General features: G+C 33.8%; 6 protein-coding genes across 6 annotated transcripts; 4 read left to right on the top strand and 2 right to left on the bottom strand.

The window, feature by feature from the left end:
• Positions 1-75: 75 nt before the first annotated feature.
• Positions 76-3,951, bottom strand: cgd6_3140 (protein with sec7+ TBC domains (domain in Tre-2, BUB2p, and Cdc16p. probable Rab-GAPs); the record flags this gene model as incomplete). The annotated part of the gene is made up of 1 exon (XM_627660.1): positions 76-3,951. The coding sequence occupies one exon, from the start codon at positions 3,949-3,951 to the stop codon at positions 76-78; it is 3,876 nt and encodes a 1,291-aa protein (XP_627660.1).
• Positions 3,952-4,517: 566 nt separating this feature from the next.
• cgd6_3150 (hypothetical protein) lies at positions 4,518-5,975 on the bottom strand (the record flags this gene model as incomplete). Its single annotated transcript, XM_627661.1, has 1 exon — positions 4,518-5,975. One exon carries the CDS (start codon positions 5,973-5,975, stop codon positions 4,518-4,520), a length of 1,458 nt encoding a protein of 485 aa, XP_627661.1.
• An 888-nt stretch (positions 5,976-6,863) lies between these two features.
• cgd6_3160 (large low complexity protein) lies at positions 6,864-9,350 on the top strand (the record flags this gene model as incomplete). Its single annotated transcript, XM_627662.1, has 1 exon — positions 6,864-9,350. The coding sequence occupies one exon, from the start codon at positions 6,864-6,866 to the stop codon at positions 9,348-9,350; it is 2,487 nt and encodes an 828-aa protein (XP_627662.1).
• Positions 9,351-10,086: 736 nt separating this feature from the next.
• On the top strand, positions 10,087-12,564 carry cgd6_3170 (Sel1 protein, putative; the record flags this gene model as incomplete). The annotated part of the gene is made up of 1 exon (XM_627663.1): positions 10,087-12,564. One exon carries the CDS (start codon positions 10,087-10,089, stop codon positions 12,562-12,564), a length of 2,478 nt encoding a protein of 825 aa, XP_627663.1.
• Positions 12,565-12,997: 433 nt separating this feature from the next.
• Positions 12,998-13,456, top strand: cgd6_3180 (40S ribosomal protein S15; the record flags this gene model as incomplete). The annotated part of the gene is made up of 1 exon (XM_627664.1): positions 12,998-13,456. A coding segment is annotated over one exon (459 nt), but the record flags the coding sequence as incomplete, so codon positions are not given.
• Positions 13,457-14,812: 1,356 nt separating this feature from the next.
• cgd6_3190 (60S ribosomal protein-like, putative) lies at positions 14,813-17,050 on the top strand (the record flags this gene model as incomplete). The annotated part of the gene is made up of 4 exons (XM_001388298.1): positions 14,813-14,990; positions 15,220-15,306; positions 15,720-15,984; positions 16,396-17,050. 4 exons carry the CDS (start codon positions 14,813-14,815, stop codon positions 17,048-17,050), a joined length of 1,185 nt encoding a protein of 394 aa, XP_001388335.1.
• Between the last annotated feature and the right edge of the window lie 274 nt (positions 17,051-17,324).

Here is a 17,324-nt window from a genome sequence, read left to right on the forward strand (position 1 = left end):
TGTAATTAGAAGAGGAATGGAGATAAGAAAAAAGTCCCGTTTCCATCTTCAAATTAAAAAGAGATATATTATATTTTAAAATAGCTCTTCTAGTAGTTCTGTTTTTTGCTCAGAAAGCCTTTGTGCAGCAAGCCAGAGACCAAATCTATGAGAAATAGTTCCATTAAACTGCTCAAGAGTACGATTGAATCTTCTATAGTCGAAGGTAGATGGAATACTATGAAGGATGGATATACATCCTTCAAATGATGTCATAATCAGCTTATGTTCATGGTACTTAAGAACACCAAGAGCAACTTGGAATGCATATGGTTCTCCAAAAAGAAAAAGAGAATCCCAAACCTTTGGAATAACTTGTATTGGAATACATGTTGAAAATAAAGAAGTCAACCATGAAATTAAGTATGTGTCTGATGTAATACTTAATAAATCAAAATGATAAGCCAAAGAAGGCATTAATTCTTTAAATAACATATCAAAGAAATCCAATCTCATTTTAACATTTCTATGATTAAGCATAAACATATCTAAGAAGAAGCTGTTATGCAAAAGGTTAGTAAAGGTTTTAAATGCTTCCATCAAATTAATATTAAATAACAAAAGAATCATTGCAATATGACTCATCCCCTCAACATAACCTATATCAGGCCTATACAATATAAAACATTCAACCAAAATCTTAGTACTCTGGTCTATTCTATATATACTCGGATTGTCATTAAAAAATAATAATACACTCTCAAGTTCTGAATCTTCATCATCTTCCAGAATTTTCCTATTAATATGAGATTGGGAAATTGGAGAGAGCCCGCCTAATGGTGAAGGAACTGTCATAAATGTAGAATCTGATTGTTCATTAGCCATTTGTTTCTGTTCTATATATTTTGCTTTTTGTTTAGATTTCATTTTGTCCCAAATTCTGTATCCTAGTACTGCTCCAGCTCCAATAAAGAATGAATGAAGTTCTGGAAATACATTCGATATATCTCTATGAAACCTTTTAAGGTGTATGAAAAATGCCTCTTTCAATGGCCCGCCTTCAAAGTATGCATGCATGCACATTTGCATTTCCCCACATGCTGAGGGGCAGATTGACTCTGACAGGTCTGTCAGAAAATTACTTCTGAGTCTTAAAAGATGGTTAAAAGTGGCAGCTTGAATTTGAAGATTATTTCCTACAGAAATATTCCATAAGATTCCTCTATATGAACAAGGAATATTGTTAACCCATAAATGAAGAATAAGGTGAGAAATAGGCGCCTGATAATTAATATATTTATTATGTAAATTATGACTTGGGGGTGCATATTTTGGCTTTTTAAGCTTCAAAAAGCTAAATATACTCATTATTTTCCATGAGAATGTTGATTTTGGTACAGAAGCTTTATATTTGTTCTTTTTATTATGAATCCAAGCCATTTTTTGGGGATTCGAGGACATTTTTGATTTTGATTTCCAGCTATTAGTATTAGAATTCAAATTCTCTTTTTGGCCAGAAACTATTTCTTGAAGAATACTACCTGTGGGATTATTGTCGGCACATGAATTATATTGGTGTAAATCAAACAGTGTGGAAATAGAATTCGAATTTGAGTTGGATGATAAAACTTCCTTATTTGAGAGGGAAACTGCATTAGGAAGTTCAGTATTACATAAGTTGATAAATGAATTTAAGCTCCAGTGATTTTCCCATTGAATAAAGATTCCATGGTGCCATACTCTTAATAAGTCACTTTCAATTCCTTTATCTATAATTGGGATTCCATAAACTGTCATTACATTACCATCTTGAGCTTCTTTAGCTTCTTTGGTTTCTTGATTTTTAAGAATAGTTTGGTGAAAGAATCTGACCCATATTAATAATGATGGAAAAGTAGAATCTAATGAACAGAGATTAATGGATTCCCCTGAGCGAGTTATCAGTGAGAAACATTTGGATTCCAGTTCACTTTGTAAGTGGTTTGCATTATTTTTGGATAAGGTTGAACTGGTCTTTCCTTTTCTTAAGATTTTACTGGATTTTCGATCTAAATGGATTTTACTTGATACTCCCACATTAATATCCACAATATCATCCAAAAGAATACAAGATAAATCAGAAATGTCCATTCCAAAAGCTCTACGGATTCTACTTGTAATTCTTGAATGTCTGGTTAAAATACAGCTTTGGTTATCAAACAGATTTTCATCTCTTAGAAAGATATTCGAATCCATTGCTTTATTATTGTTAATACTATTATTATTTAAAGGTCTAGAGAGACGTTTCTTGTTATAATTAACCAGTTTACTAAGTTTAAGAGACATATTACTAACAAAATTACTTGGATTTAATAAGTGACTTGATTTACTTCTAACTTTCTTCCAACAGAAGAATTTTGAATCTGAAGATATCCAAGCAATTATTGTATGAGAACTATTTTTATTTGAGAATCTTCTAAAGATTGTTCCTTTTTGAAGAAGAGTTGGACTAACTTGAGATACTTGTTTAGATCTTAAGACTTTTGGATCTCTAGAAAGTCTTCCATATACTTTTTCAGATGGAGATAATAATGGTTTAAGTTCATTTTCAGCAACTCTATCGTACATATTTTCAAGTTGAGTACTTGTTACTGGAAGATTTGAATGCATACACATTGTAATAAATTCTTGTTTGGACATTTTTGTTCTTACATGAGAATTATGTAAGGATGTATTTAACATTACCAAAGCATAACAAAGTGTATGGATCTGATCAGAGGTATATAAAGTTGTTGGATTGTCTCTAATATAACTAACAGAGAACCTCTCTAGTATTCTATAAACCATTTGGGATTCTCCTGGAAGAAAGAATCTAGATAAGAAATATCTTAAAGCAATATCAGGTTCCAAAGAATTAGTATTAAATAAGTGAACATAATTATTGAGTATACTTAAAGAGAGGTTTGAATGTCCTCCTAGAAGCTCTCCAACTTTACGTTTATCCAAGAAATCAGTATGAAGAATAAAGTTTGCAATATATAAAGGATCATCTTCAACAAGTTTATGTTCAATTAAATAAGAAATTCCTTCTTCTGGTGAGTTATTGAAAAGTAATACTCCCTGTTCAAGTTGTTCCATTAACTGTATTTCTTCTTTAAGTATATCCATGTGGCATTGTCCTTGAGAGATGTATGGTTGTGAACAGAAGATATCTGAACTTACTCCTTGGTGTATATTATACCTCCTTTTAGTGTTAGAGGATGCAAAAGATCCAGACTTTTGGTGAGCTTTATGATATTGACAATCAATAGAAGAATTATAGTGGTTGTATTCATCTGAATTCAAGTTAGGGTGGTTTTGAAAGACATGAGAACTATTACTGGTTTTTCTTTTTGTTTCATTTGATACACCAAAACTTTTAAATGAAGGAGAATTTTCTGAAGTAGTATCAATGGATTTTATAGATTGAGCTGAGTTATGTTTACTTTGTTGATTGGAAGTAACTCCGCCAGTTTCAGATTTCAGTTGGAATGAATTTGATATTCTGGAAGCCATTAAGATTTGCCTGATCTTTTTTGCTGTTAGTGATGGTATGACAGGCTGATTTCCGTCAGGACTTCTATTAATAGCTGAACCAGACCAATCTTGTGAGATCCTCATAACAGGAAGACTAGCAGAACTTGAATTACTTGCAAATCTAATTTGTTCTGGTTCAAGTGTTGAAAAACTTTTAGAGGAGAAATTTGAATGATTTTGACAAGAATCTTGTTCTGGAACATAGCTGAAGGTTGTTATGGGATTTTCGGAGAAGTTTACACTAACTTCAAATTCAGATTCTTGAGATAAGGCTCTAACTTGAGTCGTAGATTGGTTTTTGTTCTGATTCTCAAAATCACTACTATTAAAGTTTTCAGAGCAAACATTTGATGAGATATTCGGAACATTCTCAGCTTCCATGATTTGTACTCCCTTTTTTAAGGCCCGTGGAGACATTGTGTATAAATATAAATATATGAGAAAACTTTCTAAGTGGATTTTAAAGAAAAAAGGCCAAAATGAGTTTTCATTGCTAAAAAAAAATAAGAAAGTAAAGCTTGAAGATTATTACCTCTAACAAAAATGTTAAAGTTGAGGCTTCTCTTTCTCCTGTTGAGCCTTAAACTCTTAATTCAAAAGAAAGCTATATTGTATTTCAGGACTTTTTGACGCTAGCCTAAACCTCGAGATACCCAGTTTCTCTCCGTTCATTCGCGGTCTACAAAAAAGTCTTGAACAATCTTATCTCTAATTCGTGTTCATACAATTATTGGTTATTTTAATTCCAGTCCTAAAGCATCTTTCCAAACTATTCCAAAAGGCCGGGTTCGAGTCTGTGCCCGCGCGCGCCAAATGTGTTGCATGCAACAGTTAATTCATTATCGGTGGGAACGGAGAAGAAAAGAGGTTGGGATGAAATGATGACAAAAAACATAGAGGTAAAGATGTTATATATAGAGAATGAGTTATATAAGTGGATTAAAAGTGTGTGGTAGGCTCAGGAAGGCTAAAAAAAAGACGAATTACCATAGCAGGGAAGAAATCCAATCGAAGCTTTTGACTCCTTGATCTTTTGTTGGAATGTCAATTTTGGAGTAATTGTTAGAATTTTCTGGGTCTTTAGAGCTGTCTTGGTTTTCAATTCCGAACTTTTGGAAGATGCTGTCAAGGTTAAATTGATCAAGTTTGGAAAAAGAGCAATCAAATGTTTCAACTTCCTTCTTGAGGGAGCATTCCTCAGGAGGAGCTTCCCGGATTGCTTTAGAAGAGGTAGGAGAATAGTCTTTTTTGATATCTGAGATATTTTTAGAGGATACAGGAGTGTAATTTCTAGGTTCTGACATTTGGCTAATGACCATAGGAGCATGGTAGTCTTGATCCCTGTCCTGGTCTTGGTCTGGGTCATGGTCTTCTATGGGAGAATTAAAAGAAGTAACAAGATCTGGAGGCGATTCTGGGTCAATAGAAGTGGATAGGAGAAAGACAGCTGAAAATCCAGTAATGATTTGGGTCTTTTCGATAAACTCGTGATCAATTTCAAACAGCTTGGAATGAAAAAGAGGTTTTTCCCAATGGTACTCAAAGGGTATAATGTCATTTCCAAGGTCTGAAACGCACATCTGGTCAATAATGGCTCTTTGGCCAATGGAAATAATTAAAGGAGATCCGGGAGCTCTTAGAGTAATGAATACAGGAAGCTGACAATTTTCTGCTAAAGCAATAGCAATTTTGAACTCTCTAGAATTGAAGGTAAAATTGCTGTTTTCCAGAATACTTTCACATAAGCTTAAGGTATCAATCTGTTCTTTTTTAATTTGGATATCTTGATAAGTTGAATTATTTGAAACACTATTTCCACTGGTATTTCCTGTTCCAATTGAAGATCCTGTGATTGGCACATCATATCCAGAAATACCAATTGGTTGAACTTTAATTGAAATTAAAGATTCTTGGGATGAAATTGAGAGTGTCATCTTTGATTCCTTAATTTCCATATATCCAAATATATCCTTAAGAAGGCCAGAAGATATCCTTAATCCATGTCTTCTTTTCCAGAAAATTGTTTCATGAAGAAGAATTCTATCTTGATGTCCAATAACTGGGTATATACAATGCTTTCTAATTACTCCAATTTTACCGTGTAAAGTAACCCTTAAAGTATCATCATCATTTCCACTAATCTCAAAAATGAATCTGGTGGCTTTAAACCACTGAGTATTGTTAAAGCATTTAATCAGTGAGTCTACTTTATATAATCGTTCAAATTCTACAATATCCCCAGTTTCAAATTTATCAAACAATCTACCATCAAAGTTGAATTGGAAACACGAAGAAAATCCACCAAATGGAAATGAATAAAGCATTAAATACTCATTTGTGATTCTTATCAATACATCTTGGCATTTAAACCCTCTCAAGAGACAACTCAAACAATTATTTAATTGCTTAATTATACTATTATCCCCCTCCACAGAAATCATTATCAGAATTATTCAAATCTTCTACCTTTCAAGCAATAGCACACACAAATACATATGTAATCAAATCATCCAGATCCAATTATTTAACAAATTTCTGAGAAGATCGGATTAAGGGAATTCAAGCTTTTATATTTATTAAATCAAGTTGGCGCCAATTATTCCAACAATTGAAAAACAAATGAGAGATTTATTTCTATTAATTCAATGAACACTCCTTTTTTCAAAATCAATTAATCCCCACTTAATTTCAGCTCATTCTTTATCCATTCCTTTAATCTACCCAAAATAAATTCCTTTTTATTTTATTTTGGTACCCAACATTTATTTTTTTTCAAATACCGGTATATAATACATGTTTGGCGCCCGCATGTTTTGGCGCCACGTTATTATTTTTTCATTAATATAAGGTAAAGGGGAAAAAAGTAATAGGGAGGGGTGGAGAGGGGAGGGGTTTGGGTAGGGAGGATAAAATAAAATTTTGATAAATGTGAAAAAAACTTAAGTGGGAAGGGTGGAAAAGGAGTTAAAAGAAAAATATTGATTTGCAATTAATAGTTTAAATCTTAATTTGAATATTGGGAACATATAGGAAGTGCTCACGTTGCAATCCTTTAGATACGGATTGAGGGTGAGGCATCGATCCACGCCTTAGTGAGAGAGGTAGTATAAAAGGTATTAAAAGGAGGTAATATTGGGCTTATTTTTCAGCTTTAGCATTGAGATTTATCGTATTAAGGGAATCTGAAGAGTGTCAAGACGAGAAAAGGAGAGAAGTTACTGAGAGTAACAAATTGCATGCAAAAGTGTGTGGTTACGGAGAGAGAAAGACTGGATTTAGATTATATAGAATAGAGCCAGAGGCAGATAGAGACTATAGAATAACAAGATATGGAGACTGAAAATAAAGTTGAGGTGATTGACTTTGAGATTGGTGAGAAAGGAAAGGATAATGCAGATACAAAAGAAATGGAACAACTTCTGGCCCTGGACGACTTTAAAAAGGTGATTGGACTATTAGAAAGAGCAAAGGAATCAAGCCTAAGGAGGTTGGATAGGACTTTATTACTAATAGAAGAAAATTTTGAGCAAGTGAGTAAAAGGTTCGATCAAGACGATCTATCATGCCTGGATTATCGCATGTGTGATGTGGATCTTCCTGAAATGGAGGTTGATCCAACTGAAGAAGAAATTAACAATACTGTGAATTGTTTTTTGAGCAAATTAGTAGAAACAGGAAAGATCCAGCTTAGGCAGCTAAAGAGAGAGCTGAGCGAAGTGAAGGAAGTCACGGAAAGTATCCTAGTTTCAGAGGTAAATGAAGAAGAGAATAAACAAATCTTTGAAAGCCCTAAACCAAAAAAGGTCAAGGATGAAAGCGGGTTTGTAGCGAGTATGAAACGTCTCTGGGAAAACAAGACCCCAAAGCTTTCCTCAATTTGGAGGAGGAATGAAGAGAGTAAGAACCTGATTGTTAATAAACTTGGAGTGTCCAGATTGGATAAGTTGGATATTGTGGACGGCTTTTTGTTTAAAGACGATGATACAGAAAAGAAGGATGGAGTCAGTTTGGATATAGAAATGGAAAGTATTGTGGAAGCTGAAGCTGATGTTGAGGTTGATCCTGAGACTGAATTTGGGGTTGAGACAGAAATTGAAGGAACTGGTGAGGCAGAGGCAGATATGGAGCAAAATATAGAAACAGAAACGGAAGTGATGACATCTGCCAGAAATAATACATCCTTCAAGTCGATTTCTAACGAGGACGTAATTTCTCCAAAACCTCCAAACGCCATTTTGTCTATGGGAGGATCATCTCCACTTCAGAGCCCACCTTTGTTAGTTCTCACTCCTTCTACTCCCATCCCGATTGTTCCAACTACAATATCTCACCAGGCTCAAGGAGGAGAAGCAAGGAACTCCATCGCAAAGGTTCAAGTAGGGGAAACCTCTGCAGGGACAGAAATTCTAAGGACTTCAGTAGTTATCGGTTCGGGTGAGATCGAAAGCCATACAATAGAAGGAAAAGAAAGAGTCTCAAAGTCTACGACAAATGCTAACGAGGATTCCCCTCTACCTCCAAGGCCAATCAGAAGACAAACAAGTGAGAAGATGCAGGAAAAAGGAGAAAATAGGGTTGAGGAAGTTGAGGGAGGAGAGCAGACTCCAATTCTAAAGGGAGGATTGGAGGGAACTCCCATAGATAAAAATAGAGAAGAGGTGGGAGAAAATGATTTTGTTCGACCAGAGAGAATTAGCCATGTAAAAAAAAGTGGATTGAGGTCCATTCTCCACCACTCTGCCAATAGGATTCCTTTGGAACAGACGATGTCTTCCTCTGGGCTTGGAACAGGAGCCGGAGGAGGAGCTGGAGCAACTGCAGGAGCTGGAGAAAACAATAATACTGCTAATAGAGGAAGTATAAATACTGTCAGACAAAGTAGAGGATCTACAGCTGCTAATAACTTGGTGAAAACTCCAATCAACAAGGGATTCTGCGAAATGGAAACAGAAGGGAAGGACAAACTTAGAATTGGAGAAAGCCCATGTAGAAGGTACCATAAACGCCTGAAACTACTTCCTCCTGTAAATCCAGATGAATGTTATGTGCTAACAGACAGTGAAGATGAACAACAGAACTGTGGAGTAGGAGGAAATGGAGGTGGAGAACTTAAGATTACTAAAGCTCAAAAGAAAATACCACTCTGGGCAAGAAGCATGAATTGGATCCCAAAAATGAAGGAACAAAGAAATGTAGATCCATTCAGTATCTTTGGAGACTCTTGTATGTTCATGGACCTCGAGGATGTATTCCAAAGACCTTGGTATATCTCCACCATCGCTAGAGATAACAGAATCAAGTCGTGGCAAAATGATCGGCTCACCTCTCTCAACTGGAGTGAAGACTCTCTTACTTCTGACGAACTCAGACAATACAAGATGAGAATGAACCTCTATATTGATAAATCCAATGAAGTCTATGTCACAGAACCTTGCTTCACTCCTTCCCCAAATCCTCTTGCCAATGGCGCATGGAACCATATAAACAAACAAAGAATCAACAGTGGAGGCACCACAGTCATTCGAAAAGCTCTAAATCTATCCATCCATAGACTTAACAATAGCATCTCCAATAAACCCAACTCCTCCATTCCTTCCTCTCATCTAGCTCCCCCATCCTCTTCAGTCTCATCTTCCAAACTTGGCGAAGCTACCTTAAACCATCTACAAACAGACAAAAATTCCTCCATTTCCAATATTGAAAACAATAATATCGCAAACTTCCTCTCCAAACCAATTAATTCATCCAAAGACTGCCCCAATGTCGCACATCAACACAGCAATCACATTATTGGTAATTCATCCTTCCTTCAGTAATTTGTGCATCACGTGAGGGTTCCCGCGCGCGCCTCCATCTGCATTTTACTCTAAGTTGGAATATTTCTAGTGCTTCTAAAAGTTAATTAAGGATTAATAAGTTGAATATCTTTCAAATAATTGTTTATATATATACGTATGTATGTATATGCTTATTTATTTATATTTCTCAGAAATTTCTGACTGTTGTATTCCCTATTCTTCAATATTAGTTTCCTTATCATCAATTCTCCCTTACCAATACTGCCAATCCCTTATAAATTTGATTCTTGAATCTTTTCAAATCTTTAAACAACTTTCCTTTTGGCTTTGGAGTCAATCCTTCCCTCCCCCCATCTACCCACTCACCAATTCTTTCGTTCACCCCTCCCCCTCTTCTCTATTCTGAGATTGGAAGGTTTCGCATGTTTTGGCGGTAAAATGTGAGTCAGAATTATTAGGTAAAGGATTATCCCACTAAAGTATAAATACATCAAATACGCTTCAAATCTCAACTAAGCAAGTAAAAAGGAGTGAATATACCTTAGGATTACTGCTCTATAAAAATAGGCAGGAAGGGAAATTAAGCAAGAAACACGGCTTTATAGCCTTGTTAAAGTACATCAGCTAAAAATAGAATGAATCTAGGGAGGAGCAAAAGTAGAGGCTTGGCTTAGGAATCATTTTGATGTGATGTTAACTAAGTGTTATAGGAAGAAAACTTTAACCCACAAAAAGAAGAAGAAAAATTCTTGTAATGATTAAAGAAAGAATGAAAATACAAGCCATGTTTTTCTTAAATATCATCAAAATTATATTTATTATACATTTTTTCACTTTAATACACGGTACCGAATTCAAATTAGATCATGATCAAGAATTTGACCAATTTGAAAAGTTATATAGAGAAAAAAAATATGAGAAGCTATATAGAGAATTAAAAGAATGTGAATTTAAAGACTCAAGATGCGCACAAATATTGGGAGAAATGTATTTCATAGGATTGCATGTCGATCAAGATATTGTTACAGCAATATCATACTGGAAATTATCTTCAGATTATGGAAATTCTGAAGGTCAATTTTGCATGGGTATGGTTTACACGCTTTTTCCGTTCTTGGACTCACTTGAGTGCATCACTAATAGTCATGTTGGCGCCAAACACCCAAAAATTACATTGGACAATTTTCTAGAAAATGGTAGTCCGATACCATGTGATTTTTATCCATATTCAAAAGATGACGCTCCAAAATTCTTAAAAAAGTATAAGTCTCTAATAATTAATCACTCTTTTAATGATCAAGATTACGAAAAGGATGCAAATGTTATAGAAAAAGTGTCAAAATCTATACAGCTTTCAAATCTATATTTATATTTTTCTTCACTCTCTGGTCATACTGGAGCACAGTTAGCCTTAGGATTTAGATATGAGCATGGACTTGGAGTACCTAGATCATGTGAAGCTGCAATATCTAACTACATTGAGACAGCAAAAACTTCAGTTTCATTTAAAAAACAAGGATTTTCAGAAAAAGAACAACTAATACGCCTTTCAATTCCGGACTGGGAGCCAATGAAAAAGCTTTTTAATCCAACAGAAAATAGGAATCGTGAAGATCTAGCTATAAATTTGGCAGAATCTGGAAGTATTACAATCCAACTAGCCTTAGCTAAAAGATATCTATTAGGAGTAGATGGATTTAAACAAGACGCTACTAAAGCTTATAAATATCTAAGAAAAATTGCTGATAAAGCTAAATCAATGGTTGGAGTTGTATTAGATATTCCTTCTACACTTATTTATGGCGAAGCTATTGGGTTACTTGGTTACATGCATGCATTAGGTATCGGTACCTCTCCAGATCTAAAAACTGCATCTGAATATTTTTCAATTTCAGCCTTTATATATAACGATCCAGGAGGCCATAATGGTATGGGATATGTTTATTTTCATGGATGTGAAGGATTTGAGAGAAATTTTAGATTAGCTTTTCACCACTTTAATGAAAGTGCTTTTCATTTATTTGCTGATGCACAATATAATTTAGCGTCTCTTTATCTTACCGGTATGGGTACCCCTCAATCATATTCAGATGCAATTTCTTGGTATACAAGAGCTTATGAGCAGGGACATCTTCCATCTGCATATGCACTTTCACAGTTAAATTTGAATGGGCTTGGTATAAATAGAGATTGTAATACAGCTTTGGGATTTCTTAGAGAAATTATACAAAGATCAAATTGGACAAATAATTTGATTTCAATTACCAATAAATTTTCAAGATCCAAAAGTAAAGATGAAAAGAATCAAATGATTCTCAGTACAATGAAACTTGCAATTACAGGATATGCACCATCTATATCTAACTTAGCCTCTTTATTAGATCAAGATCTTAGAAATAATAAACATCTTGAATGGGTATCGTCCATAATTGGAATCCCTCTTCCAGATTTTTCATTTAAGCCAAATAGAGTTGAGTACTGGTTTAAGTTATTATCAGCCAAAGTTATCCCAAAAATCCTTTTAAAGTTTTTTCCTGATCTTGAAAATATTAATTTAGATACTTATAATATAGGTAACGAAAATAATGAAAAAGGTATCGAAAATATTAATAAATGGTATTTACCACAAATGTTTTTAGAATTTTCAATATATAATGAGAATGTTGATTCAATTATAAGATATGGAGATTACTCATACTATGGAAAAGGAGTCGAACTTAGATATAAACTTTCTCCAAAGCTTTTAGAGAATTCTTCTAATTCTAGCTGGATTAGACCTTTAGAGCTCGAAATTGTTTCTATGGAATCTCCAAATTATTTGGCAGCATTCGATCTTTATAAGATTGTCTCAAATAGCATAATAACTTCTAGATGGATGATTTCTCCTATTTCAGAAGCCTCCTTTAATTTAGCATTTATGGCTCAATTCGGAATAGGAATTGTGCAAGATCTTCATTTTGCAGAAAAGTATTATAAAAAGATGGTTGAAACTGGGAGTATCAATAGAATAAGCAATGGTATTGGAGATCTTCTTATCTATTTTACGCAAATCCATAGAAGTCTTAATAAAACTATTAATTCTTTAAATAAGATTTCATATCAGGACCTAAAGGCCAATGGGAATTTCTTCCTCATTCTCAAATTAGGCCACCTCTTACTTTTCCTATTGATTCTCAAACTACTCGTCTATATTTATACTAAATGGACAAAAACTAGAGGAGATTCTTCTTAAATCCTAATGATATTGAAATAATATAATTTTTTATTTTCCTTTATATATTTTCTCCTATTTAATTAATCTTTTTAACATTATTCGCCTATGCATGTTTTGCGCGCCAGTTTGCCGGTGTTTAATTTAAAAGGTAACGTGTCTCGTAATTATATAAAATATTATTAAAAAATTTTATTCAATATTATTTAATAATATATGTGAAATGTTAATAAATAAAAAAAAATTTAATCAGACCAAAAGGCGGCAACTTCTAATGGCAATTAGAAATTTCTGTCTACAATTTTAAATTGTCAAAAATTAATGAATTAAATATTAAATTGCTGATCATCTTATTTAAATTATTAAAATTATATTCCGCGTAAATAATTAATAAAAGAATAATTCATCCAAGTTCCCATTGAAACTAAGTAAGAAGTCTTGTTTTAAAAGATAAACTTCAACTCGAGAAAAAAAAATGGCAGATACTGAACAAAAGAAGAGAACCTTCAGAACTTATAGTTACAGAGGTGTTGACCTCGACAAGCTCCTTACCATGAAATTGGATGAGGTTGTTGAGCTTTTACCAGCACGTAAAAGACGTAAGATAGCCAGAGGTTGTCTTAACAGAAGAACTGCAGCTTTTATCGCAAAGCTCCGCAAATCTAAGGCTGAATGTCCAATGGGAGAGAAACCTGTTGCTGTTCGTACCCATTTACGTAATATGGTTATCCTCCCAGAAATGGTTGGTTCTGTTGCAGGTGTCTACAATGGTAAGACTTATGTTACTGTTGAAATTAAGCCAGAAATGATTGGAATGTACCTTGGAGAGTTCTCTATCACTTACAAGCCAGTACGTCATGGTAAGCCAGGTGTTGGTTCAACCAGTTCTTCCAGATTCATTCCTCTAAAGTAAAAGGTTATTTTAAGTTACCACCATTATTTATAAGAAAATATTTGGTGCGTATTATTGATTGGCCCTACCATATTCTATTTACAGAAAAGTTTGTTAACTTTGGAAATATAATAACATGGTCTCTTCTTAAGGGAAATAATCCAGTACTTTCTTTTTTTTCATGTGCTCGGTATGTTCTGAAATCTAAGGTTGAGAGGATATTGAAGGAGGGGGTCCTCATTTTTTGTATTATTATTCCTTAGAAAAATGGCTCGACCTGCAATTGAAGTAAACAATGAAGAATAGAAGAAGATGGAATTTGGCATGTAGCTTATTATGAGAGCTTTACAATCATTAACACTGATTTTGTTGAGTATTTGGTACCTTTTCTTAAAATTTGGACTATTCCAAAATATTTAACTATAACTCACATTTCAAATCTTATTCTAAAACCTTTATTGATTATATACAATACATCATTATTGTATCGTTTCATGCTCTAAATTCCATTAAAGTTGAATAAAACTAACAGCCGCCCCTCCAGTCTTGAAACTATTGGTAATAGATGTATAAATATATATGTATGAGAGACTTCAGCTTCACCATTGTTTGGTCTTGGACAAGACAGCCTAAATAATTGATGAACAAAACGATATTGAACTGTCAATTTCTCCTTGAAGTATGCCGCTACACTGACTTTGTCTGATTATCAAGTCAATTCCGCATGATTATACCTCCCTAGTGTATATTATGTTGGTGTAGTATGGTCATGTTTATGATGATTATGATGTGGGTCTCTGAATACTGATTGTTTACTATTCTAATAAGGTGAAAAGTTTTGATGAATATTGATAAAAACCATTGACTAGCTTTTTTTCAAGAGAGGCTATATATCGATATTTTATTCATTTTAGTTCACTTTCTTTTTAGATAGAGGAGGATCTTTATAATTTTTCAGAGTTTTTACTCTTTTCTTTATTTCCTTTCCCACTGCATTTTATATTTACCTTTTAAATAATCGATATCAATTCTAATGCATTATGCCTTTGCCTTTCTATGTGACCACTTTTTCCCCACCCGCTAATTTTCTCTTTTGATGCATTTCTTTTCTTCCCATCAACATAATTTTTCACAAATATGGCGCCTAAATGCGAGACGACAATGACCCGGTACTGAAACTTTATGGCGCCATTCTAAAATATTAATTTTTATTTGTAAATAGATTTTAATTATATTTAATTATTATAATATAATTAACTATTTACAAAAAGAGTCATTTAAAGAAAATTTTTTTTGCCTTAAAAGAAAATTTACTTCTTTTAAAATAACAAATTTTTGAAATTTTGGGACTTTTGTAATTTTAAAGTATTTCCAGAAATGACTTTTGCAAGACCAATTGTTAGTGTTTTTCCATCAAACGACTCTACAAAGGCTACTTCCAGTATTCCTTTGCCAACAGTCTTTGTTTCTCCATTAAGACATGATCTTGTTCGTTATGTTTTCACCAATATGTCAAAGAACAAGAGACAAGCTTATGGTGTTTCCACTAAAGCAGGTAAGTTCTTGAAGATTCAACAGAGGAAATGTAAATGATTTGGTCATTCGTGATGAAAGCTATTGATAGGGACATCTGAATTTTCCATGATGTTCTGAAGAAATATTCATTATTTCTAAGATAGTAGATTCTGATCATTATGTATATAATACGCCACTTTTACATTTCAACTATATTAATATTATCCAATTGTCTTGAACATCGATTAATTTCTATATTCCACTTTTAGGCCACCAACATTCTGCTGAGTCATGGGGTACAGGTAGAGCTGTTGCTCGTATTCCTCGTGTTTCTGCTTCTGGTACTAGCAGATCAGGTAAGTTAATGGTAAAACTCATGTTAATAAATGGCTTGCTCAGTTGATTGGTTAATCTATTTAACTGGGATTAAATAGTATTATTTTCCAAGTGGTGCCATTCTTTTTTTATGGATATAAAGAGAATAACCGGGATGAGAAAATTTGATGATCAATAAATATGGAGAGCTTTTTGGTAGACAAATGATGTTAATAAGTCGTGCACCACACTGAATATTTTATGTGGATAAAACGATTCTTTGCTGCCTGTTTTAGAGAAAAAGGAGAAATCTTTTGTATCTATAACAGGTAGTCTGACTAACCAATAACTTTCCAGTGATGGTGGATCGTCAATGAAACTAGCAGTGTTCATTTTAACATGAGATATCACTTGATTCTAAATCAACTTTATTTTTTCAACTTTTCAATTATAGGCCAGGGTGCTTTCGGTAACATGTGTCGTGGTGGTCATATGTTCAGTCCAAACAAGACTTACAGAAGATTCCACAGAAAGATCAATACCACTGAAAAGAGACATGCAGTTGCAGCAGCCATTGCAGCTACCGGTTGCCCATCTTTGGTAATGGCTCGTGGACATCGTATCAATAATGTACCAGAATTACCTTTGGTTATATCCAATGAAATCCAAAACATCAACAAGACTAGTACTGCTGTTGAATTCTTCAAGAATTTCGGTAAGTTTTGAGATTGTATTTGGCCAAAAGATATTTAAGATGATGAGGTACTATGACAAGCAAGTTTTGTATCTCTTGCTTTTTATTATATGAATGGGAATTTGGTAGTGGTCTGTATTTGATGGATTCCTGTTTCTATATTTGCATTTTTTGGGATGATTTTGGAAGTTACCCAGCTCATACTGAAATATGTAACTGTTGAGAATGCTTCCTTTATTTTATATCTGAAATTATGCAGGTAAATTTCTCTGCCTTCTTAACTCGTAAGAAAGTGAGAAATAGAAACATTCATATATATTTGTTACTTTATCATCTTTATGATCATGATCATTCCATTTGTCAATAATATTGGCCAAATATATTTATTATATAACCATTAGTAACAATTTTTAACTTAATATCTTTTTAATTCAATAGGTCTCGAAGAAGAAATGAAGCGTATTGAATCTTCAATAGCTATTAGATGTGGTAAGGGTAAGATGAGGAATAGAAGAAGAGTCTGCGCTGTAGGACCATTAGTTGTTTATGCTGAAGATAATGGTATTGTTAAGGCCATGAGAAATATCAAGGGTGTCGATACATGCTCTGTTGAACGTCTTAATCTCTTGAGACTTGCTCCAGGAGGTACATTTGGTCGTCTTACAATCTTCACAAAGGGTGCCATTAAGAGACTCCAAGAGATCTATGGTAGCTATACTCATGGCTCATCTTCAAAGGTTGGATACACATTGCCACGTCCAGCAATGACTAACGCTGATATTACCCGTATCATCAACTCCACTGAAGTTCAATCTGTATTAAGACCATTACGTGGATTCAGATGCATGGGTAGTATGGGTAGATCCAAGACTAAGAAGAATAACTTGACAAATCTCACAAAGAGAGCATGCTTGAACCCAGCATACACCAGCCTCAGAAAGAGCGCAAGATTAGCCCAAATCCCAGGTACTAGACTCCATGCAATTAAACAACGCCAAAAGGCAGCAAACCGTGCACTCAAGAAGTCAATCAAACAGAAATCTGAGACAGCTCTTGCTGCTAAGGCCTTATCTGGTCATAACCAAAATTAAATCTGTCTTGAATATGTTTCTTTTTAGACCATAGTAATGGAGATGACGATTTTGAAGGGGTTACAACTCTTCGTTACACAAGTAGATTTTCTTTTTGTATTAGACTTTTGATAACTGATACTTATTAAATATTTACGATTTGTTTTATTTGTATTAATACTTTAGTAATAAGATGTATATCGTACTCAAGGAATAAAGACTTGGGATTACGGTCTAGTAATGATTATGATGATAATTATAAAATTAAGATTACTCTCAATCACCAAATTTACTT

Source organism: Cryptosporidium parvum, chromosome 6 (assembly GCF_000165345.1).
Source record: "Cryptosporidium parvum Iowa II chromosome 6, whole genome shotgun sequence".
Taxonomy (NCBI): domain Eukaryota; phylum Apicomplexa; class Conoidasida; order Eucoccidiorida; family Cryptosporidiidae; genus Cryptosporidium; species Cryptosporidium parvum.